At 43.7% G+C, this 25,568-nt stretch overlaps 1 protein-coding gene across 2 annotated transcripts in view; it reads left to right on the top strand.

Annotated features, from left to right (window-relative positions):
- Nucleotides 1–25,568, top strand: part of LRP8 (LDL receptor related protein 8) — a 170,727-nt gene that overhangs the window by 121,846 nt on the left and 23,313 nt on the right. For both annotated transcript variants that reach the window (XM_063166134.1, XM_063166133.1), the window contains exons 4-5: nucleotides 10,531–10,659; nucleotides 25,036–25,398. In XM_063166134.1, the coding sequence (XP_063022204.1) occupies nucleotides 10,531–10,659; nucleotides 25,036–25,398 (492 nt within the window). The remainder of the gene's footprint in view (nucleotides 1–10,530; nucleotides 10,660–25,035; nucleotides 25,399–25,568) is intronic.

Here is a 25,568-nt window from a genome sequence, read left to right as displayed (position 1 = left end):
AGTGTGCTGTAGGTGCAGGAAGCTGTTTTGGCATGTTTTGCTGCTGAGCCCTTTGAAGTCGTTTGCAGCCTTTCAGGACTGGGAAGCGACAGTCGCCGTTCCAGCAGCCTCTGTTGTCTGAGCAAGCTCTGGCTCCTTCCCTTCTGATCAAAAGCACTTGGTGAAAGGTGCAGCTTGGATCCTTTAAAGCATCTCATTATGGGTTATATTTAGAAGTGTGAAGAATATATTATTAATTACAAGGATGCTCCAAAGCAAAGAAGCTGTTTTATCCATGCCCTTGATGAACAGAAAAGTTCCTGTGCTGAAGGAAGGTTATGCAATTAACAGTAGATTCATTAGGAGTTCATCAGATAGCAAACTATGCTTATCTTCAGGATGGTACTGGAATATCTGACAATTTCCTAGTTACTGCCTAAGTGATAAGGAAGAGCAAGAGACAGGAACTGCCAGTTCCTGATATATAAATTTTTATAAATTTCATGATTATATAAATTATACTGCCAGTAAAATTTATATAATACAGTTTACATATCTGTTATATGCTAGTTTTTTATATGTATAATATTTTACATCTCAATTTACTGACCAAGTTCTGTCTTGCTGCCTTGCTGGAAAGAACTGGAGGTGTAAATTGGCCCCATATATTTCTTGGTTGCTAAGTGAGCACAATGTATGGACACTGTGAAGATCATTACAGGGTTTTTGCTCTCTTTTGTTCCCACTAAACTCCTCTTACCAGGGTGGGTGTCCGCTGGGTTCATCCAGGATCATTCTGGATGTTTGCTTCAACCTGCTCAGCACTCCCAAATCCAGTCTGTGCACTGGGCCTGTGAAACAGAGTCACCTTTGCAGGGACATTTCTCCAATTTAAGGGACTTTTGTCATTATTTGCAGCACTTACAAAATACAATAATTTTTCTGTCTTCAAATTGAGACTGGCATCTGGTAATTGATTTTTGCTAATTGAGTGGTATAGCCAGGTGAATTTTTTTTAACTGTGCTTTAAAGCCTAATTTTGAGTTGAGCATTAATTTGCTCTCAAAGAAAGGAGAAGTCAAGTGTCCAAATATGCCAGAATATGTATGAAATAAGCTGCCATCTGGAATTTGTTTCTGGATTTGCTGTAATAGAAATTGAGCACTCTGGGATGCATATTTTGGGGCTTTCTAGAAATTAATATATAGAAAGAAAAAATAGATAAATCTGTCCTGGTGCTGTGCTTAGCTGCTTGTATAAGAATTTGACAAGTGACCAAGGTGATAATGTCTGATAGGCTTGGACTAAGATACTGCCTAAGTGGAGGGAATGGAGTGAGATACTGCCAGTGGAGAGAATGAATTATTTTTAGAAACTAATTTTTTAAACAGTTCAGGGTCACAGTGCCAACAATTTGAAGAGAACCTAGAAAACTCTGTCACTTTTATCTATAAACCAAAGGCAGTCAATAACATTTGATTCAATAAAAAGTAAATTTATCCCTTATCTAAAAGTATGTGTGCAGAAATTGTTCCAAGATGCTTTCAAAGTGCTGAGTTACAAACCCATACAGGGAGGGATGATTGATTTATTGTGTGCTGCAATCTGGAGTATTTTATCACTGAATCTTTAGTGAAGAAAGTTGATGTTGTTAAAGCTGCAATGTATTTAGACCCAAAGGCTAGGAATAAAGCAGGAAGCATTATTGGATCAGGGCAGATCAGGAGATTGTGGTTATTACCTGTGTTTCTGTGGAGATCAGCTCTTTCCATGGTCTCTGCCAACCCAGACCAGGAGGGATGGGCTTTGGGCTTTGTGTCAGGGTGGGCTCTGGTGTGTGCCCGTGGGATGCCCAGGTTGTGGGAATTGGGTAGTGGGAATCAGGCTGACACCTGAACAGGTGACAAAAGATTGTAATGAGTCCCAGCTGGGGGAAGGCTGAGGCTGTTCCCCACCTCTGGCACATCACTCCCAAGGGCTCTGTTCAGCAGCTCAGCACATCCATTTGTCACCTCAGCTCAGCACATCCATTTGTCACCTCAGTGGCTGCGTGAGAAAAGTTTCAGTGCTCACAAATCTGCTTGCCCACAAGGCTCTGGAATCCCTGCTCTCGGGCAGGGAACGAGTTTTCCTTTCAGGAGCTGCATTTCTGGGGTTAATGAGCTGCCTTCCATTCATCCCAGCTTGTGCCCTGTCCCCTCCCGCTCTCAGTCCTGCCCTGGCCCTGCCCTCCCTTCCCAGGCGTGGCTGGGGTGGAGCTCTGCTCATCCCCAGCTCCCTGGCTGCCCCCTGGGCTGGCTCAGCTCTTACCCCTGGTCTTGTATTCCCCTAAGGCCTGCCTCAGTCAGAACTGCCTAAAAAGCATCACACATCACTCATCAAGGGGGAGCACAGTGGATCATGATAGAGTTTTAAAGGGTGTTTGTGGCCAGATTTAGTTTTTCGCAGTCGGCATCCCTGGAAAAAAGCAGAGGTAGAGGAGCTGTATTGAGAAACAGAGCTCAGCTCTCAACCATGTCAAAGATTGGAGTTTCATTTGATTTCTGGGCTATGGGAAGGGCAAAATACTTTTATTTTTTCTTTTTTTCCTTTTTTCTTTTCTCCTCTGACCTCCCCCAATACTGTTACTACAGAAGGGAAGGCTGAACTGCATTGCAACTGGCAGTGTGTACATAGATTGACAGGGTAATTATTGATGTAGACAGTGGTGGGATGGGAGGTTTGACAGGACAATGTTGTTCATCACTCTCTTTCAAACCAGCTCTAGAAACAATAGAGTTTAAAGACGATGTTATGTTGAGGGTAAAAAAAGGCAGAGTATTTTTTTTCTGACCTTCTTAAAGTCATGTCATTGTTGAATTTTTTTTAAGCTTTACTTTTGATTGAGCATGAAAAATGCCTCTCACAAAAGGGAATATTTAATAGCTTTTCTATTAGAAAACTATCTCTAAAGAAAATGTTGAGTCCTGGGTTTTGCTGGCAGGCCTGGATGTTTGCTATCTACCAAAGTCAACTGTCAGTTTATTATGGAACTGTTTGAGATCAGCAGTGCACATTGCTGCTTTACTCCTGCCAGGAGCAGGTTCTTCTTCAGCTGTTCTGGTTTCTTACTATGATGTCTGGAATTTTCCCTGAGGTTTTTATTGGTATCTTCTTGCCTCCGTGCCAAGCTAAGGGCATGACCAACTGATCCTTGAGATGAGAGAAAACCACCAGTGAAGAGAAAATACAATTTTAAGTAGTACAAAGTTACCTGAAGAAATCTGATGTAGAAACTCAGGTTTTCAGTAGCCAGAATAATGTCTTAGAGACACAACTCCTCTAGAAGGCAAGTTCTGCTCTGGTTTAGAGGAGCAGCAGAGAGAAAGGCAAGAGGGTCTGGTGGTTTCACAAGGAGGGGCCATGTTATGGTTTTAAACAGCTCTCCATTTCAAGTCCAGGGTAAATTATGGATTTTCCTCTTCCATCAAGAAGACATGCAAAGGGCCAAAGTTGGTAGAAATAGAGGGGAAAGTTGGCAGATGGCCTCTGATTTGAGTTTATCAAAATCCCCTTTTTGTTCCTCTAAACAATGAGGGCTTGTGCTTCACTGTCATTAAGCAGGGCTGTCACTACAGGGCTGTATTCATTTCTTCTCTGGATTAATCTGAGTGAATGTTTCTCGTGACCATATGGCTGTGGTGTCAGGAAAGATGAGAAACTGGCATTCAGAGGTGGCACGTGGCTCCTGGGCTCTCCCATGGCTGCACACTGTGCAATAATTGCAATCATGCTTTGCTCAGCTGGAGCTGGACTGCACCAGCCTCGTCCTGCTGCTCACATTTCTGCCTTGCCCTGTGGAGTGCAGCTCAGCCCTGCAGCAGGTCACACACAGCTGTGGTCCATGGCTCTTGTGTGTGTTGTGTTGTCCAGAACCTGTGGAAAGTGGTAGCAGGGAATGGAGTTGGAGTGCCAGGGTTATCCTGTGTCTCATTCAGGTTTATTAAAGGGTTTGTGCATCCCTGAGCAAAGCAGTGCTCGAGGCATTGACATCAGAGCCAGCAGGGCCCTGCTGATCCTGCAGAGAGGGCTGGGTGGAGAGCAGGGCCAAGGACTGGCCTTGAGGGATTGGGACAGTATCTGTGCAACTGTTCCACTTCCCCTGCAAAGACAGCTTTTGTCTCAAGGTGCTTGGGCATAAAAGCTGCTTTAGGGAATGAACTTCTGCAATGAACTCTGCTGTGTGCAGTGGCAGGTAAGGAAATGCAGCTTGTTCAGGAGCAGAAAGCCCTCACTGTATCATGTGCATCTCTCTCATGCCTAATAACCTGTCATGGTCTCTTAGAAACTGGATTCTCTGGGCACAACCAGACTTGACAGTGGGGGAATGTCACAGTGTATTCTACAGACACCAGTTAAAAACCACTGTTGTTTTACAAGCACTAGATAGTTAAAAAATGGAATTTAATGAGGATCAGCAGCCTATATCCTCACTGCTGTTAAACATCTGGACTTTGTAAATTCTGAAACTTCAGAAGTATGACTATGAGGAACAGTTTAAAGGCAATTAAAAAGCTTTCTGATTCCTACTGAAAGTATCACAATTTTCCTGCAGGTTGAGACCAAGGAGGATCATGTAATCACCCAGTCTGACCTCCTGTTTGCCATGGGCCATTGACTTAGACTTGGATTTACCCAGAACAAGCCAAATGACTTGAATTTAAGGACTTCATTTCTCAGCAGCAGGGCCTGTTGGGCATATCAAGTAGAGAACAGAAGTGCCATCAGAACAATATGTGGAGAAGCTCTGAGATGAATTAGGTGAGATGTGCTCAGATGACTGCAGCAAAAGAGCATTTGCTGTGTTTACAGGAATACAAAATCAGCTGAAGTCCTGCCAGTCAGACTGAGGGAAGGAAATGCTTTTTGTAGCCAAGTTTGATGTTAGATTTGATTTTTGAAGTGGATGAGTAAGACATAGCAATCAGGAATCGAAGATAAGGTGGTGCATTGCGAGCCCAAGAGCAGCAGTCCTTTCTGTGCACCTGCCTGTCCTGGGCTGGGACAGAATTCAGGATTCCAAGGGTGTCAGGATAGCTCTGAACCTGGGCTCTTCCTGAGCCCTGCAGGTGGCTTACACTGTGAGACATGGAGTGTAGCTAAAACCTGGTGCCATTTGTCTGCACCCTGCTACAGAGATCTCTTATGTCCTTGTACTGTGCTCAAATACAGTTTATATCACCTGTTACAACTATTGGCATGATACCAGAGAATCTTTTTCTTACTTGAGGTTGTTTGTAGTGTCTGTGCTTTTGGAACACACTTCTATAAAAGTTACCTCACTGCTATTGTGACAGTGAATCTCTATTTCAGTAATTAGAATTAGGGATTTTGAATTCCTGATTATTTCACTCTGATGTCAGAGGTGGTAATCACCAATGTGCTAATCTGCAGAAAGTGAGGTACCTGCTACCTATCTCTTTTAGACAGGCTGAACCCTTTGTGTGCTAAGCTTATTTTCTCCCTCCAGTTTCAAGGTAGAGGAGTTGGAGACTCATCACAGACTTCTAATACAAGGAGGAGCCCTTCTTATAAGCACACAAGAATGGAATTAATAAGAGCTATACTGTGCAGTGCAATAGAGGGAAATCTGTGCAAATCCTCTGCTGTTCCCCTGGGAACTTCTGAACATAAGTCATCATCAAACAAATCACACCACTGAATCTATTTATCAGATGTATCAATTGTTAATATTGTTCCTGACATTTTACAGCATAGTTCTTAGTCACCTTTCCTAATCTGTCTTTTGAGCTGCTTAATTTATGTTGAAAGTTGAAAGGCAGTGCCCATAAGTTAATTATCTTTTTGTGCAGGACAGACAGATTTTTCACCGTTCCTGTGGCTTTGCATGCTGCCACAAAGGCTATGGCACATCAGCCTGTACTTACCCACTCACAAATGTAGTCAGGCAGCATCAGGAAGCTCCCAGGCCTGGGAACTGGTGCTGTCAGCCTGCCCCAGTTTGAGCAGAACTGAGTTTCCTGTGGGAGCAGATGGATGGGGCTGCTTCTGTCAACAGAGGCGTCATTGCTGGGGGGTTGGTCTCATTCCAGCTCTCACTGCTCTAATCTTAATTCACTTAAGCCACTAATCATGACATTTGTTTTGGCCTGGGCTGCTTTCAGCTGAAATTGCAGAGTTGCCTGTATTTTCTCAGAGATCTCAAGTGCATGTGTACTACAGATATGGTGAGCAGCCCAAGTACTGCTGCTGGATTGGCTTTTGCAGAAGTCACAAGTTGATGTGAGCCTTGCTGTCCCAGCAGGCTGATGCTTGTACTTTGCTGCTTTGCATGACAGAAGGTTCAGTGCAGCTCCTGACCTTGGTGGGAGCAATTCTTTGGTCAGCATTCCCCAGTGTGTTCTGTCTCTGTGTATTGCTGATGCCCAGATCCAAACTCAGGCACCCAGCAAAGGCTGAGGGCTGGGGGATCCCTGTGTGCTCACAGGGCTCTGTGCACCAGGGCCAGGGAAACTCCCAGGACGTGGGAGTGACCCACCATGGATGTTGCTGTCCCCACACAAACACTGCTGATCACAGCGTGTCACAAGGAGGGCATCAGGGAGAGCAGGTATATCAAATGTGATATAACACACCTTAGAAAATCACACCCAGAATCTGATGAGTCTTGAAGGGTTGGGACACATCAAAGTGAAGTAAAGTAAACAACAGTGACCTGTCCTGAGCTGCAGAGTGAGCTGTGGTCAATGGGGCAGAGGTTCCTCACAGCCACCCACAGCTGGGAGAAGGGCCAAGAGCAGGAAAGTACCAGTCAGATACAGCTTCAGCTGTGACAATATTTTAAGTCAGAAGATGGATTTTAACTGTGTTTCTTATGCACCATAAATACTTCAATGGGAAACTTTGGGTTTTAAGTCAGTAGATAGGGATATAAATTCATATACATACACACACACACACATATATATAAAGAACAATATATGAAAACTTGTGACTGAGATTTTTTCTGAGTCACAAATCTTCAGTGATTGAGAACTCTGAGTTCTGAATTTCCCTAAGCAATCTCTGCCTGTCAGCTCCCCTCCTTTCTGCAGAACAGTTGCTCATTTACCAGTTTGGCTTGTTTTCTCTGGAAACAAACTGGATTCTAGTCCTGTACTTGGGCAGGTATGAACACTTATTTTGTTCTTGGTACATCTCTGAGGCAGTTCTGCCACTTGTGACAAAAGAAGATTTAAGGACAGTGTTTGAGGAGGGGAGGTCCGTGTTAAAAAACATTCCTTTAAAAAAAAAAAGCTGACAACTAAACCATTACTGGGGGAAAGAGGGAGGTAAGAATTTTTAATTCCGTAATAAAAGTAGTGGAAATATTTGTGGGAATGGTTCATTGGCATGACAGAAAATAGTTAAACTATTTTAGTATTGAGTTTTCTCTGTTGTAGAAAAAAATGTCTTGGGTAGAAGCTTCTGAAGAACCCGGGAAAACCACAAGGGGCAGTCTGGAGAGGATGGGGAGTTATTTCAGCAGAGATAGAGACGCTGTTCAGACCTGTAAGATGATGTATTTCCACAAAGGGCATTCTTTTCAGTCTGCTGATGAAAAGTCTTGTGGGTTTCCCACCAGCAGAAGCTGCTTAATTGCATTTTGTGTATGCTCTTAGAGTACCTGTTTGGTGAGAACCTGACAAATGGTCTTCTGAAAGTAAATCAATTTTGTTTTCTTGGGCTTTCTTGAATATACATGATGTCCGGAGCCTGAAAAGCACAGCAGTGGCACAAGAGGAAGCAAACAGTGGGGCGCCAGTTAGGCTCTGTGGGGCTCTGAAAGACTTTGTAGCCTCCTGTAAAGAGAAAGAAGAATGTGCCATTGGCGGTAGTGAGTAAATGGAACCTTCTTGTCTTCTTTGCTCTTGTCTCCTTATAAATAAACCATTGTTGTCCATCCTTGGCATTTGCAGTTCATTGTGATAAATTGGTCTTGATGTGTCTGACATTTCAACCAAGTTGTTTAATGGTGCTTTTCTGAAAAGGCAGATCTTGCTATAAGTTGTGTTGGTCCAGAATGCATCCAGGGTAAGAGCACTCACCATCACACACATCCTAACCCTTTCCTTTCTGCCTGCACAAAGAGGAAGGAGGGAGTAAAACATTTTAGTCACGTCAGCCCAAGGGGCCTGGGTTTGTGTAAGCCGTGCACAGAAACAGAAATGTTCAGTCTGGGCTGCAGTTGCTGAAAGCCTCTTTAATAGTGTGGACAACAACATGGACCCCACTTGCATCTGCAGCCTCTGGGGGGAGGGGGGGAAAACACCCAACTTGCTGGAAATGCAGGTGTGTTTCCACCAAAGGTTTGCTTTGACTGTTGTGCAAGATCCCCTCTCAGTGCTTACAAGTCATTGGCTTCCATGAAACAATTGCTTGGGTGCAGAAACCACTGGAACACACAGATTTGATGAACTGTGACCAACAGCAGCTTCTATTGCTGCATCCCTGAAAGTTCAAGCTTTGATTTACATATTTTAAATGTCTGTAATTATTCTGTCAGGGAGATGACTAACACAGAGGTTGCTTTCCATAAATAGGAGCCTTCTGCTCATACCTTTCCAAACCTTTCAGCTTCCCAAAACTATTAAGCATCTGCCCACAGCAGCCAAGCAAAAGTAATTCCCATAATTTAAACTGTGACCAGTAAATAGCCTTTTAGCTGGTTAATGATCCCACTGTGTGCTGATACCATTTTATGATTATATTTTACCTTCTTCAAAATCAGGTGTGTGGAACATGTTCTTACCTGTCTGGACCCACTTGGTTCTCAGTGGAGATTTACAGTGAAGATGGAAAACCTGGTCCTACTTGGCATCAAAACAAATTCTCCTTCCCATCACCATTGCCAGAGCAAGAAGAACTAGAACAATTTTTGAGGGATGTGGACCAATAACCCAATTAACAAATGTCTCTGTGACATTTTGTTATCCCAGTTTTCCCAGAATGCCAGTGCAATCCAAACCTCAGTGTAGTTGGGCAGGACAAAACCTGCAGCTTAGAGGGGACACAGGACCTGGCCTGAGTTGGCAAATACACTGATCATGGTGAGGTCTTGTTGGAGAGCCTTTCCAATGGTTTTTATTACTAATTTGCTGGAAAAATAATCCCAAAGCCTAAGTAAGGATCCTTTTTTCCTCCCCCCTGTAACCATGCAACATTGATAAATGTTATTTAGGTATGCAGCAAGCAAATTTCAACAGAAATGCTGTCATGCCTCAGGGTTATAAAACTCCATTACATCTGTTATTAACTGTCTGTCTGTGGCAGGACCTAATTTTTCTTGATGTATTGGTTGCCCACAGCTTCTCAAAACTGCTTCTTCTAACACTTGAAGGCGCTAAGGCAGAAATGCAGGGATTAAATGGCTCTGCTCTCCAAGTGGCTGATTGATGCTTTGGGGCTGTAGGATGCCCTTTCACTGCCTCCTTGTGTAGATGCAAAGGGAGGTATAATTTTCATCCTCTCAGCACTTGGGAAGCTGATTGACTTTGTGTAAATACCTTTACCAGGGCAGGGTAATGTGAAGGTTTGAATTTAGAATCTAGGTTCCCTCCTGCTCAGTAGACCTGCAGCCATACACAGCATTATTATCATTAATACCAATGGAAGAAATATTTGAATATACATAATTTTTTGATGAAAGAAATCAATCTGTTTAATAAGCAAATCCTGCCAAACTGGATGATGATTCCAGAATGCTAAACAATTGTTTAAATTGTGGAACATTTTGCATTTCAGCAGCCTTGTCACAATAAATGTAGATCTGTTGCTCTTTACAGTAGTATGAAGAAAAAAAATACAGGAATTTTAGCAATGCAAACTAGTTATGAGAGAATGAGCTTCACAGCTTACTTGGTTCCAGATAAATCTGGCAGATTCTTTTTCATAGTTGTCTTCTTGCCTGTACTGGGGTTTTTGCTTCTGCAGGTCCTCCTGTGTCTCCATGTCTGACATCACAATTGCCTCAATTTACGCAGTTACAGCTCCGTTTGTTAAATACCTGCAAGTTCCTGCTTGTCCTTGCTGCTTTTTCCTCAGCTTTGCTGACCACAATCTGCCCAGATCATCATGTTTAGAAATTGCCTTGCCAAACCTAGCCATGCACCATTGTACTAAAATGAGGGAATTGCTTTTTCTGGCTTGGCTGGAGGGGTTTGTGCAGAGCTGCTGTGCTGTGTGCAGGGCAGTGACTGAGCAGCTCCAGCTCAGAGTGTTGGGCAGGGAGGCAGAGCCTGGTGCTGCCCTGAGCATCCCTGCCCCAAGTTCCCAGCTGGAATCCCTGTTGCTCTGTGGGAACAACTCTCTCAGTTTGTTTTGGCTGAGAGGGGCAGGAGGGGCCTCGTTCCCAGGGCAGCCTGGTTGAGAAGGCAGCAGGTTCACTTGGGATTTCATTCCAGTATGGCTCAGGATTCAGCCACTCAAAGTAACTTTAACAGCATAAACAATGTTGGAAATGTTTATAAATATGTTTAACTTCTGTTTATTTCTTTGTTTTTTTTCTTCCAGCCAAACAAGTGTGTCCTCCTGAAAAAATTAGCTGTGGAGACTTAAGCAACAAGTGCATCCCGCTGTCCTGGAGGTGTGATGGGCAGAAGGACTGTGAAAGTGGAATTGATGAGGCTGGTTGCACTCCTGGTGAGTTCATACAGATGCAACATCTCCATGTAAGACATAAAACTCCTGGAGTGACTGTTACAAATGGCATGGAAAGGGATGGCTTTTCCTGCCAGCAAACTCACTCTGCTTTGCAGTGCTGAGTGGTGACTTCTAGAACCAGGGAGGAAAGAAGGATTCTCCAGTTGGGGCTGGCTGGAGAATGCATTAATTCTGTGAAGAATTAAGTATTATTATTAGGGTTAACACCCAGGTGATATGGAAAGGACTTAAATAAGGTTCAAATCTTTCTCTGTGATAGCTCAGCAGGTTCCTGCTGTCCTGTGCAGAGTGGGGACAGACTCAGGCTGGCTTCTGCTGGGGTAGAATAGATAGGGCTGGACATTGATGGCTTGTTGGTTTCACTGGACAGAGAGAGAATGATGTACTCTGTACCCATAACTGTTTTCAATTCAGTCCCTAAATGGCCATTGCCTTTTATTAGGCCTTTCTGTGCTGAATGAAAGAGCCCTTTACAGTGTTTTCAGTCTGTGAAAACTCCTGCACTGCGTGGTCAAACTATTTCTCAGGCTGCCTTTTTGGTAGACCAAATATATTGGTTCTTTATGCTTCTTGGTGTCAAATATTCCCTTTTGAATGAATGCTTGACTCATTCTTGTGGCTCCCTTTGGTATTCCAGTTGGTTTTCCAACATTCTTCTTACACAGACCACCAGAATTTAGGGCGTATCAGTCTTGCCATCTGTGCAGAAGTAAAATCACCTTTCTGATTTCTAATACTGTTCTTATTAAATTCTTTGTGTGCAAATGATCCCAGGCTTTTAAGAAGCTTTCTAAGTTCTGTGTATTCACCCATCCCTCAATATTTCTAGTGTTGCATGTGGTACCAGCAATGTTATTTTTATTTCCAGGTTACTGGTGAAAGAGTTGAATGGTTACATTCAAGCACAAATTGAAGTTTCTTCCTTCGAAAACTGAATTTTGGGCTCTAATTCCTGCCCAGTTCATAATCCACATTATGTCTTTCCTTTGAAGCTGTATAAGGAAATATGTTTTACATTAACATTTTGTGGCTCTGAGTGGAGTGCTGTGGACAAATTTATTTCTTTGCAGTCAGCTTTATCAAACAAAATATTGTCAAAACTTTTACTTTGTGAGCAACTTGTTCCACTATTTAGCTCTCTTTGTAGAAGTATTTTTTCTCAATCCTTTTTTTTCTTTGTCCTTTTATTGGTTTCCATGTGAAACTCTTAAGTGTTTTCTCTTTAGCGTGTACAATTTTTTTGCTTTTAATGAGAGGCTTGAATTAAAGACAAATTCAGAAGATAATTGGAACTGCTATTTTCCTGATATGAGTTTGTGAATTTAGAACAATTTTTCACTGGTGGCTGCCTCCCCTGATTTAATGCTGCTGCTAACACCAGTGGGAATGGTCTCACAGAGTCCTTTAGTTATATAAAAATCTACTTGAAATGGCTTTGAACTTTTTTTCCAAAGCCTTAGGTAACCCCCAAAATGCATGTAAATATGTTCTGAATGCCACATAATTTCAGCATAATGTTGCTATTGATGGATTTGGAAATAGCTGAGTGTTTCTGCTCTGGATGTTTCAGCACCTTTCCTCATAGTTAGCTTCCAGTTTTAGTGCATGTGCAGGTTCTTAAAAACCTTAAAAAAATGTAATCCAAGGACAACTTACCACATTTTGATGCTTGCTGGGTAACTGGTGAGAAATGAATTAGTGGCTTTCAACCAATTTTTAATGACTGAGCATTGTCCCCACACTGGAAATCTCTGCTGAGTCTGGCTGTAGGGTGGGCATGAGGACAGGGAAAAGGCATTGACAGGTAAACCTGGAGCATCCTGGGTGGGTGCAGACATCAAAACCTTTCAGTCCTACGATCCCAACTCAGCATCTTTCAGAGGTCAAAACTCACTTTTGTGAGGGAAACAGGAGGCACTGCTGAATGGCTGTGGTGGGAGCACTTTCAGGGAGGTTCCCTGTCAAATGAAGGTCTTTTCCTCATGGATGAGAACAATTGTGTGAGCTGTTTCACCAGGGAGCTTGTGGAGGATTGATAGCTATCCTCTCCTTATCCAAATCTGATAAACCTCACTAAGCCTATCCACTGATACTCTGTTAACATTCCCATTTCTTCTCTGGTTAGAATCCTCCTTTCTCTGTTTCCTCTTATCTCAGCAGCACACAGTATCCTGACCACTTCAGACTCCTTCTTCTCTTTGTTTTGTTAATTTAATCTCTGCACTGAGGTTTTTATTCTGATTTTATAAGCAGCTTCAGCACTGCCTGTCACCAGCAGCCCCTTGGAGCACAGCACCCTGTCACAGAGGCTGCACTCCTCACAGGGCTGGCCAGCCTGTCTATAAATAACACATCTTGCTGGATGAATGTTTGCAAGGGGATTTATTTGTGCTCAGAATAATTTCTGTGGTGAGAGCCTGCATGTCCAATAAACAAGTGGATGATGACTTGAAGATGCTGTGAGTGAGGGCATCCAGAAGAAAAACCCCCTAAGCTCTTTCTAAATCCATGTTAATAAAGCTACTACTGCAACCTCATGTGACACTTGAAAAAATGTTTTAACTGTGTATACTCTTGCTTTTTGATAGGAATAACTGGCTCTTGGATTTATAATTCTTCAAGAGGATTTAGTATGGAGTTTATGAACCTTATTTGTGCCTGCATTTCTGCATTGGTAGTTTGTACCAGTTAGAAGATTGTGCTGGCATCCAGGAGCAGAGCTTGGTTGTGCTGAGGCTGTGCAAGAACCTGTCCCTGTGTCAGAATGTTCACAGCCCAGGCTAAGGGAGGATCTCCTGCAGGAGAGGACAGTAAAGATTATGGTGTACAAGCATCCAAAACTGTAGGAGCAGTGTAGGTGTGTTATGGTTCTTCCTCCTCCAGCACTTTCCTTCCCAGCTACTGCTCTGAACCTTCTAATTTTTCCTCTCAGAATGGTATCACTGCTTTTTGAGTCCATGGGAAATGTATCCAGTGCAGACACTGGGGGGACAGAGCCCTGTTCAGAGACCCGGGGACAAGAGTAGAGAAGCTCAACAAGGAGACAATGGTGTGATTTTCACCCTGTGGAAGAACTTGTCAAGGAAGCAATGGAAACTGAAATTCTTTCACCTGCAATGGATAAAGCACCAGTGATCAGGGATCCAGATTTGTGTCTGCACAAGCTGTAGTTGCACCAGGGGTTAATTGCAGGTATTAATCCTTGCACATAGGTACTTAAGTGCCTGTCTGCCTAAATAATTGACTCCCAACAGACAGGCTGTAAGAACACTACTGACATCCAGTGCACAAACAATTTTTGAAAATGCAAATATTCGCCTTTTTAAAATAAGACTATATAAAAAGAATCAGTTTTTGGAGCAGAAGTAATTTGAGTCTTCACAATACCAGGTGTGTTGTAGCCACAGGTCAGGGTTAGTAGCCTTGAATTTGCTGGCTTGGAGGTGCTGGCAGCCTCCTTATTTCCCTGGTGAAGGTTTTCTGCTCCCAGTGCACCCAACCTTTGGCACAATGGATTGGAGAAGCTTAGGACTGAGTTTAGGGAGACTGAAAGAGAAATTAAATAGGAGAGGCTGTAATTAAAGCAACACAACTCAGGGTCCATCTGGACTTGGCTAACTACTGCAGAACTTGTTAAATCTCTGCTGAGGGAGACAGTAAGCAGTGTTTTGTCAGCTGCTCAGGAATGCAGAGAGCACTTGAGAGAGGCTTTGGAAGAGAGGAGCTGCCATCCTGTACCAGCTGAAACAGCACTGAACCCCTTTGGAGCACACAGGGCCCTCTGAGAGGGCTCTGGGATGCTCACAGAGAACAAGGCTCTGACCCCATCTCCTCTGGCTGTGGCACTGCTTCTCACCTGAATCCATGCTTGCACTCCATATGGAAATTGTGTCTTGCAGATGAGCAGTTGGAAGAGCACCAGTTTCCCCTTTCCCAACAGCCAGATGCAGGGAAATGATGAATTCATTATTATATTGATAGCAGAATAAGCTATTTATCTGTGGTTTATTCTGCTGAACTATAGCACAGAGACAGTGATCATGGGGAGCTTTTACAGGCAATGGACATACACTAACCTTGTGCAGTTGGCTGAGGTGAGAGCTAGGAATTCCTGCAGGAGCCTCATGCAGTGACAACCTTGTCACCCAGAGCATCTTCTTTTGGACCCTGGTCTTCAGGCTTTTCATTGCTGACCATGTATCTCAGAATTAGTTCTAGATTTTCAGCCTTATGATATGATGATGTGCCAGATTAAAAGTGAACAGACTGGATAAAGGTTTTTTAAATTCACAGCAAGCACAGGTGTGCTCAGCTGGGAGCCTGTGTCCTTGCCATGGCAGCTCACAGGCTTTCCCATGTAAATAGACCATTTACAGGATCCTCAGGTGGTGAACTTTCCACTTCTCCTGGCACAGCTCCAGGCTCTTGTGTTACTCTCTAAAAAAGCAGCAGCCCCTCCCAGGTGAGGGGTCCTTTTCTTGGAAGGGCCAAGTGCAGAACACTTAGAGTCAGCTCTTGCCAGTGCCCTGGTTAACAGCCCTCAGGTCAGCTGAGAACCACTGGCTGAAGGCAGAATTTAAAGCAGGCTAAAGCTCCTCATCCCTCCAGCAGATCCACCTGGTGATGAACCAGCTGAAGGAGGGAAACTGCAAAGCTGATTTAAAGTCACCTTCCCCCACTCTGCTCCTGCACCTGTGCTCACATGAAGTGACCTTTCTATTGACAGTTAAATTGTTTTATCATTGTCCTGGAACTATAAAGAGCATCATGTTGTCCCAGCACTCTTTTGTGCAGTAGAAGGTACCTGTATTTTGCATGAGCCACACTTCCAGTGCTCCCTGCTGGGATTTGAGCACACTGATCCAGTCCATTCCAGATCTCCACTGATCCTACTGAGACTTTCTAACTTGGTGATAATGTAGCACTGATTTTATCTTTCATTGCAGTTTGATTAATGTGTGCTTTTGTCAAAGTTAGTTCTGTTCACTGCCTGTTAATGAATTAACATTCATTATGTGCTGTCCCTCAGTCAGCTCAGAGGGACATCAAAGCCAAAGGATCAGATTTTGCCATGCATTCTCCCTGAGAAACCCACCAATTTTAAAACCCATAGCATCACAGTAATTCCTGTAAAAGAAATATTTATGCACTATCATTATTCATTATTTTAGTATGTGATGAAAAGAAACATGACTGGTCTGAAATTCCTGGCATTTTATGGAGGGTAGCTGTAGCTTCAGTGTACTTGGTGGTGGAAGAATTTACAATTCTTTCCAAGAAGGAAAAAAAGAATTGCTAGATTTAACAAATGCAAGTCCTTCATAAATAAGCTAAGGTAGCACAGCAATGATATCCTCTGGGCTTTACATGATGTTTAATTACTGGACAGCTGGAGGGATTAATGCTTGTGCATTATGCCATGGCTCTCAGAAATTAAACATGTACAGCTGCCACTTTATCACTGCTTAAAGTATTAGAGCTCCTTCAAAAGCAGTAGTAATTTGCAGAAAAATCCTCATTGTTATTTAGGAAAAATCTCAGCCCATAATCATATTTGTCCTGAGTTCCTTCAGAACAAAATGGCAATGGGGAAAAGAGATTGGGAGTTACTTTTAATTGCATGCTGACAGGAAAAGTGAAGGTAGCTGCATTTTTAATACATTGGATTTTCGTTGTAATTGAACATAATTAAACAGTGTGTGAACTTAGGTTAGAGGTAAGACAGTCATGGTGTAAATCCAGAATTAAACCCTAAAGCCATGGCCCAAGCTGTGCCAGGGCTCTACCTGCAGAGGACGAGGGCACAGTGCTTTGCCTTCCCTGCTGCTGGCTCTTGAGCTGAGCTTTATAAAGGAACACGTGTGGCACATCTGCAGATGGAGCTTCCAGCACTGAGAGGGGCTTTGGGGGTGGCCCTGTGCTGGATCCTCCTCACAGAGAAATTGTCCCTATCAGTGTTCCATGAATAATTTATTCTCTAAAGCAGAGTGGATGGAAACACAATCTGAAAACAAGACAATGCAGCAGTGGAATTTCTGCTTGCTCTGAAGGAGAGAGGGGGATGAGCACGCTCACAGCCCCACACAGACACATCCTTCACACCCCAGAGGATCACAGGGGGCTGGGAGAGGGCTGTGAAACAGCTGCTTTTGTACAAAGATTTGTGGGCAATTAAAACTAAAGCTTGATAGTGCTGGACTGCAGATACCTGTGCACACCCACACAAGCTTTGTCCTGCCGCTCTTTCTGCATTTTAGCTGGAGATGTTGGCTCTGATTCTTCTTTCCAATCTCACATCATACTGGCAGAGGAGCAAGAATTGATCTGTAATTATGTTTATCTTTTGGGTAGTCTGTCTTTCAACAGTTAGAGCTTCTAAAGTTGAAATAGTCAAGGAATTACATCTCTTATTGCCAGATACAATTGTATTTCATGTCCCTGAAGTGCTTTCTTCATAAGAATGCAGCTATAATTCTGAGCCTATTCATCCAAAAAACAAGAATCTGTTTAGTTTTATTCAGGGAAATCTTGCCAATGATGATGCTATGATGGCAGATATGTGGGTAGGAGTTGCATCCTGCAGTGGCCACCAGTACATATGTGTTACACTAATTAACAGTTCTGCTTCCTGAGCATATGATCTGAAGGCTAAACCAAAATCAGTAGCCTGAACTCAGCACAGTCCTACGCAGGAGAGGACCATGTCATGTTTGATGCAAGAAGGAAAAAAAAAAAGTTGGTTTATGAGTCATATTAACAGATAAAACTAATCTGGAAGTCTAATCTTAGTGGCTGGAATATTCTTTTCGTAGAGGATGATATAAGGGTTGGATTAACTTTGCTTTTACATTGCAAAGAAATTTGTTCATTAGATAAAATGTAATGAGAAAGGTTTAGTTCACAAAAAACATGCATGGTTCATTACCCTTCTTTGTTCCAATAACTTTAAAATAATTGTTCATGTTAAGCACGTGAGTCCTCATCTCAGCCCAAATCCAGGAAAGTGCTGATTTCTACTCCCAAATCATAGAAACTGCAAGGCAAATCCTACTGCCATGGAAATCTCATTGCTGTTAATGTGAGCTCAGTCAGCACACGACCCTTACAGGTTTAATTGCAGTGAGTGTCACTCAGTGATTAAATTTCCCATTTGAGTAGAAAATCTAATCCTGTTTTTTGAGAAATGATTGCCATTCTTTGCTGGAATTGTGGGTACATAGGTACATTGCCTGTATCACATAATAGCTGTGCCCCCTAATTATCACATAACTGCAAACAGTCAGGGGCTGGTTGTTTCCTGAGCAGTCTGTCAGTCTCTCCCCCTCCCAAAATCACCACAGGGGTCTTGTGTTTATGGACTTGGTCATTATAGGATGTGCTTATATCCATAACCCTGAATGGGCTTCACCAAATTCTGCCAATTCCCTTGTTGCAACCTCAGTGCTTCTGTGTTCAGGTACTTCTCCCTTCAGATCAGTCTTGCAAACCATTTTATTTCAAAAGCATCTTTTAATTGTTATTGAACCTACATTCAAGCTGACTTTGGATCACTGTGTGACATGGCTGGGTAAACTGGGGAGCTGAGAAGCAAAGCTCTGAGCCTTGCCTGCTTTGTCTGTGCTCCAGAAGAGTTCATAGTGCATGTTCCAAATGCAGTGGATGTTTAACAGTGAAGCAGACTGCAATAAGCAATATCTGCTCTTACAGACAGTTCCCATCAAACAAAATAAATCAGTGGAAATGGAAATGTTATGGGGCACTGGCCTCACTGCTTGCAATGTGAGCTCTGCTTTGTCCCTCACTGCTCAGGTGAGTTCAAACCTGTGGGTCAGCAACCTCCAGCACTCCCTGCTTAGTTATGGCAGCAACTTATAAATGACTTGACTGATTCTGGGGAAATGGCTCAGCTTTCCCACTGGTTGAACTGGAACTATCCCTGTGCTTGGAATGGGTAAGGGTAAAGAGAAAGTTTACAGTGACATGGCTGTGGAGCCATGGGCTGGGGTTCCTGCCTTCCCCCCATTTCCTAAGAATAAATCCAATTGTGCTGTCATTTGCCAATGTGATTGGAGTGTGCTTTTAGGATTCTGATGAAGTCTCTCCTGAGCTGAACATAAAGAAAACAGTGTGGAAAACAGGCAGGTCGTGTCTCTGTGTCAGCAGAATGGCAGGGAGTGGGAATCTGCCCAGTGGGTGGAAGGTGACATCCATGGATTGGCTCTTCCTGGCAAAGTGTCTGTGATTTAAACTGCACAATGGCAAAATTAAATTTCATGGCTGTGCAGAAAGGCCGTGCACAGAAATGCTGTGCAGAAAATTCATAACCACAGGGAGTCCTGCTGAATGCAAGAGGTCTGTGTGTGCAGTGATGTGGGATTGGTGTGCGCTGTCCCAGGACAAAGCCCTGCTCAGGAATGCCCTGTTCTGCTTGCTGAACCTCCATATATTCCTCAGAAATACAGAATTTTGTGTGATAATATTAGAGCAGATGTTAGTTTAATGGCTGTTATCAGATGTTTCTGAGGGATTTGCCAAATTGGTATAATTTGTAAAATTGCCATTTTAATAAGCAAGTCATGTCTAAGGGAATAGGCGTGAGCTTGTCCTGTACAGACTCCAATTTTCAAAGTCAGGAAAGAAATTCACCAGACACTTCACAGCACATTTGTTTTCCTGTTAAATTTTGGCTAGTACTGAACATCTCCAGTCTGATTCAGCTGATTATATTCCAGTCAGAATATAAAAGAGTAATAATAATGTCTTTATCCTCATGAATCCCCGTGGGGTGTCTTGGATGGTCACAAAAGCAGGACAGTATTAACCTTTGGTATTCTGACCATCCATTTTTGTCTTTCATGCTGCTTTATTTTACCCTTCAACCCTCTACACTGGATTCACTTGTTCTTATTTTGAGGTAATTTTCAGTCATTTAGCCAGAACATCTGATAAATTTCCTAACCCTTTCCTGGTTTGAAGGAAAATTGAGGAGACCGCAGGTAGGAGTTGCAATCTTATTGCACATACATAAAATTAATGACAGAGTGCAGAGTGTGTATAACTTTGTATATAAACTGCTTCTCTCTGTAAATTTGGGGTCATAATTAATTCTATTTCCAGATAATTAAACCACTTGGAATGAATATATGTATCTCAGGAAATACATTCTAAATCACCAAATACATTTTTGAACCAACTATTATTTGTCAGCAGGGGCTTTGGCATCTGGTTGCTGGGTTATAATTAACTAATACTATGCAAATAGTGCTGCAGAGAATGGGAAAATGACTGATTTGTGTTTGAGGGCAGCGTGTGACAAAGGCAGCCAGCACATGCAAATATTAATTTGCAGGAGTGCGTGAGATGGCTCCTTAGCTCCATTAGTGCCTTGAACAATATCAGGAATTACAATTCCTGCTGCAGCCTCCATCTAGATGGGCTTTTCGGTATCAATCACCATGGCAACAACCACTGGTGGGAGTGAGGCTGCAATTCCGCTGCATTATTCCCTCCATGGGAGGCCTGTCATTTTTTCAGAGCAATGAGCTTCAAGGTCATCTTCATTTACCTCCATCTCTTTTGCTGTCCTTCCTGGAGGGCAGCTTTCCATGGGAAACTTGTCCTTCCAGGCACGAATCCGTGCTTTAAAGACTGGCATTTGACAGAAGATCTCTATGAAATATTCAGGTATTTGGTAAGCAATTGACTGCAGGCAAAATAAATAATTTAGACAGAATTAAACCTGAAAATAAATACTAGTTAAGCAAAACTAACATGCTGACAGTGCTGGTAACTGGGAGTTCCAACATAATCTACCCTGTCTGCACTCTTTGACCTCCTTATCCATGGCCCAGCTCAGAGATTGGTTCCTGTGGACTGGGGGAGCTGGGCTTGCACTTGGGACACAAAACCTGGGCAGATGGAGCTCAGAATTCCACCCTCAGCCCTGCAGAACTCAAGTCCTAAATCTCAGAGCTTGGGAGAGTTTCTCAAGCCCAGCAGCCTCCCCTGCCAGTGTTGGAGCAGCCACGAATCAGCAGCAGATCTCTCCCCCTGATGCAAATGTTGGTGTGCACAAATCATCCTTTGCCTGCTTTAGGAGATCCATTATCAGATTTAAACAAACATAAATTTTCAGACACATTTTTAAAGTTGCTTTGGGGACAGTGTCAGAAAAATACAATGTAATAATTCATCTTATCTTGTCTTCAGCATCAGTGGATAATTGCTGCTATCCACTTTGCCACAAATTTTACCAAATAATTATCATTATTTAAGCCATTCATGTAATTTCAAGGGGAAATGGCTCTTTTGAAGGAGAGATGAATTAAATACCTGAGTCTTACTGAAAAGCTATGAAATCTTTAATTAGAGATTAGCAATGACAGCAGTTACAGTCCATTGTACATAATCCCCAGCTCCTGGTAGTGGTGGACATACCATTTATTTCATTTTTTCAATTTTATCTAGATTTGAGGCTCCATGCTTGGGAGAGTTGTCCATTATAGAAATTATATGTACAAATATATATATATTTGAAATGACAAATTTTTATTGAGCACTCTGTATTTTTAGAGAATTCTACATCTTGAGAGCATTCTGCTTTTTTCTAAAAGCACTTTAAAAGCATGTGGCAGAATTATCTGAATTTTTTGGTGCCATGCCTGAGCTAAGAGTGTCCCTGCTGCACCAGACTCTCACTAAAGCCTCTGGCTGAATCCTGGCTCTGGGCAATAGAGAACCAGCCAGCACTGAAACACTAACTCCACAACTGCAATCTCTCTGATCTTCTGTTATTTTATTATTTTTAACTTCCTCTATCCCAAGGCTGCTTCTGCTCTGCTCTCCTCAAGAGAAGTGACAAGAGTGCAGCTGCAGGCTGTGAGGCAAAGTCTGTGACACTTGTGCCCTACAGACTGGCACACAGCACGGGGCAAAAATTATAGCACAATACCTCTGGTATATTTTGTCTGTAGGCAAAATCACCTCTACATAATCATTTATGTGTGATATTTTACTTCCTGAAACTGTGAAGAACCTTTTAACATTACAGTGCTCTACAGTAAACTGCTGTTATAGTTATGCTTTGAAGACTGATGGTTAAACACATCTTTACAAACATTTCCAAGATTTCTACTGGGATCACTCATGTTTGAAGTAGGTTTTGCACCTTGGAGTACAACATTTATTAATTTCTTCTGTGCTAAAGAAAGCAAATTATTATTTGATTCCTTGGTCTTAAGTGAATCAGCCTACAACAGGATAGGCAGCAAATTTGGAGAATGCAAACAAATTGCTCAAGTCAAAAAATACCCCAGTGATAATTTAATTACTGCTGGCACATTTTCTACTGAAATGCTCTGGAGGCAATGAAATACTGTAGTGATGGGACTGACAGACTGATGGAAGGGGATGTGAAGTGAGCTGTCCCTGGGGCTGTGCTGCCCCGTGCCCATCCCTGCAGGTGCTGGGTAAGAGAATTGTGGGGGTGTTTGTGGGGCTCTGGGTGCCAGCAGAGCCACAGGACCTGGCACAGCTCAGCTGCAGCCCCAGCCTGACCCTGCCAGGCCCCGAGGATCTCAGCTGGCACCCGGGGAGGGTGAGGGAGGGGTCAGGGCTCTGGGGACACTCCCTGCCCTCCCATGGCAGCAGCAGGGCTGGAGGGAGCTCTCAGCTGGGGCAGGTGTGACCCACAAGGAACTGCCTGATCCCAAAGGGGAGTTACCAACCCAACAGCCAGCCTGCTCTGCTTGCTCATGGGGAGAGAGCTTGTAGTCTCTGGTGCTGGCATACACTGAACTTAATTTTTAAAAAGAAATAAAATAATCATGACCAGGCAATTTTCTAGCTAGCAATTCTTAGGCTTCACTGAGGAAGTCCTCATGAGAGGTTACAAAAGCTGCTTCCTGGCTGTGATTATCAGTAATTTTATATCTGTGCTGGGATTTCTGGGTGCAAAGGAGGAGCTTTTGTGCAAACTTCCATTGTCTGTATCCCACTCCTGTGTTTATCAGTTGCTGATTTGCCAATGCAGCAGATTTCTGAAGGGAAACGTACAAACAGGAGGAGGGGTGGAGGTGGGACCAGGAAAACAACGAGGGGAAAAAGAGGGGCTCATTACAGTTGGTGGAAAGGAAATTTATGCACATTTGGAATGTGAAAATCATTACAGTCTTGCCCAAACATTAAGGATCAAAGAACTATGCAAGATTTTGCTCTCTGATCTGTTTCTGAGATTCATCAAAATGATGCCAGAAAAGCAGTTTCTTCTTCTCAGCCTTTATCTGTTACAGAAGCTGTACATAGCCATAGAAATATTCCTGTTTTCCCACTACCATTTTAAAATGGATTGGCAAGATGCTGTTACCTTGAATTTCCACTTTATGGAGGAGTGTTCCATGTGCAGTTCTGTGTAAGGGCTCCTCTGAAGACTGTGTGAAGTTATTTAGTTGTGTACTCATCAGCAGGGCTAATAGATGACTTCTAGTCATGGGGTAAGGATAGAGAAATCTGCTGAATGGAGATAAAGAGCAGAATTTGGGTGATATTTAGAGCATTTTAATGGGCTCAAGTTTGCCATGAAAAAGAGGAAGGTTTTTAGATGCTTCTCCACCAGACTGTGCTTGTATTTCGGGTCCTTATGAGAAGGATTCACCTCCTAGTATTAGTTCCTTTTGTTTGGAGAGGAGAAACTGTGGCTGTTCCAAGGGACAGGTGCCTGTTGAGGGCATCTCAGTATCTAAAATCCTCTCCCAAGTGCAGAAGGAGCTGAGCAGCTCCTTTGGTGCTCTCTCTGTGGCATTCCATGATTGGTGTCGAGTGGGGCAGCTGAGATTCTCTTTAACATTTCTCCCTGCTGGACAGAGCCTGGGTCCTGGCCAGTGCATGGCAGCATTGCAGCAAGGAAGGCAATCCTCTTTCTCTTCTAATTAGGTGGATTGCTGTGCTCTAACATCTGGAAAACCTGGGGCTAAATGGCACAGAGTACAGGGCAGGAGGGGAGAGGTGTGTGTATATATATAATATGTGTGTGTGTATTTCACATTCTGATGTAAAATGAGAGGCTGCTCAGGTTATCAGGCAGAGCCCAGCGAGTTTGCCAGACAGAATGTAATTGGGCATCTGTGCAAGTGGACATTTCTTAAATGCTGGATAAATACAGCTTTATTCTCAGGTATAAATCAGACATAATATTGCAGTAGAATCCCAGTGGGTTCCTGTCACTGGCTGAAATCTGGGATATGACAGGTCTTTTAGAGGGATTCTGCTGCTTTCCAGGTACAATTGCCATTGCAGAGATTGGTACTATCTAAACTGTGTGGTGTTGTGTAGGGGCTCTGCAGATATGGCAGTAAGTACTTCTGCTTCTGAAGACAAGAAAAATTCCCAAGTACAATATTTAAAAAAATTATTGCAATTTATATGCATTTATATTTATTGCAATTTATCAAAGCCATACTTCCCCATAGAGGGCTGAAACTGCAGAAGAATTCTTTTGCAAGTAACTACCTCAAAGTACTTCTGGAGAATTTCTTCCATGGTTTTGGTTCCCCTAAGCCTTGACAGAATAAAGTGACTTGGAACTGCACTTTGTTGGAGTACCTGAAAGTTTAATTTGAGCAGGCATCTCTGGTTCAGCTGTCCATTAGGCTTGCAGAGGAAAGTGCTCCACTCAGCTTCTATCTGACAAGCGCCTCATTTGTATGTTAATGTTGAGTTGTGATTTCCAGGGAAGGCATTCAGCATGTTGTAAAGGGCCTTACTGGCAGATTGCAGCTAAATTGATGCTCGACTCACTAAATATTTACCCTACACATCCCACTTAATATGTCCAAAACCAGGCATACTGTGAAATCCTGAAACCTGATTCTGTGCTTATGAAAGTCAGGAAGCTGGTAATGTCAGCATGGAGCCAGGCAGAGCCCTGGTGCTGCCAGCACAGCCCCAGCCTCTCCCTGCAACCTTCCCATTCCCAATCCCATTCCCAGTCCCATTCCCAGTCCCATTCCCAATCCCATTCCCATTCTGTGCTGCTGCTCCTGCCTGGGGCTCACCTGGCTCTGGCTCCCCTGGCTGTTCCTCAGTGCCAGGACAGCGCTGCTCTGTCTCTCCCACCTGCAGTTCCCACAGCCCCTCCTTCTCCAGAGCTGCTGGGGTCCCTAGAGAACATGTCCTGACACAGCTGAGGAGCGCTGCGGCCCCACCAGCTCCTTGCCATGTGGTAACCACCGGGAGAAATGTTTGGGGTAGGACAGGCCTGGCAACGCCTTTGAGACACTCTGAATGTGCTAAAGCTGGGCCAGCGGTGAGGGCAGGGTTGGAGACGTCCCAGCTCACCCGTTTGTTTTTATTCCCAAGCCTGCTCTCCCAACGAGTTCCAGTGCAGTAACAAGTCGTGCATCTCCATCATCTTCGTGTGCGACGGCGACAACGACTGCGGGGACGGCAGCGACGAGAGGAAGTGCTCCCCCCTGACCTGCAACCCCAACGAGTTCCAGTGCAACAACAGCGTGTGCATCCCGGAGCTGTGGGTGTGCGACAACCAGCCCGACTGCGAGGACCAGTCCGACGAGGCCATGGAGAAGTGCGGCTACGACGCCAAGGCCCTGAACACGTGCGCGGCACACGAGTTCCAGTGCGGCAACGGAGAGTGCATCCACCTCAACTGGAAGTGTGATGGTGACGAGGACTGCAAGGACAAGTCTGACGAGCAGGACTGCCGTGAGTGCCTGCGGGCAGGGCTGGGCTCTCTGGGCGGGGGGAGGGGCCGGGAGGCCGCCTGGGCTCTGTTGGAAGGCAAGGCTTTGATGTCTGAGCGGCGGTGCCGCACAAGGAGCCCTTGCATCCTACATGGCTGGGTGCCCAGCCCAGCAGGGTCAGGTGTATTCCAC

The sequence above is a fragment of the Melospiza melodia genome, chromosome 11, assembly GCF_035770615.1.
Source record: "Melospiza melodia melodia isolate bMelMel2 chromosome 11, bMelMel2.pri, whole genome shotgun sequence".
NCBI classification, from domain to species: Eukaryota; Metazoa; Chordata; class Aves; order Passeriformes; family Passerellidae; genus Melospiza; species Melospiza melodia.
Note: the sequence above shows the minus strand (reverse complement) of the source record. Positions and strands in the feature narration are given on the sequence as shown.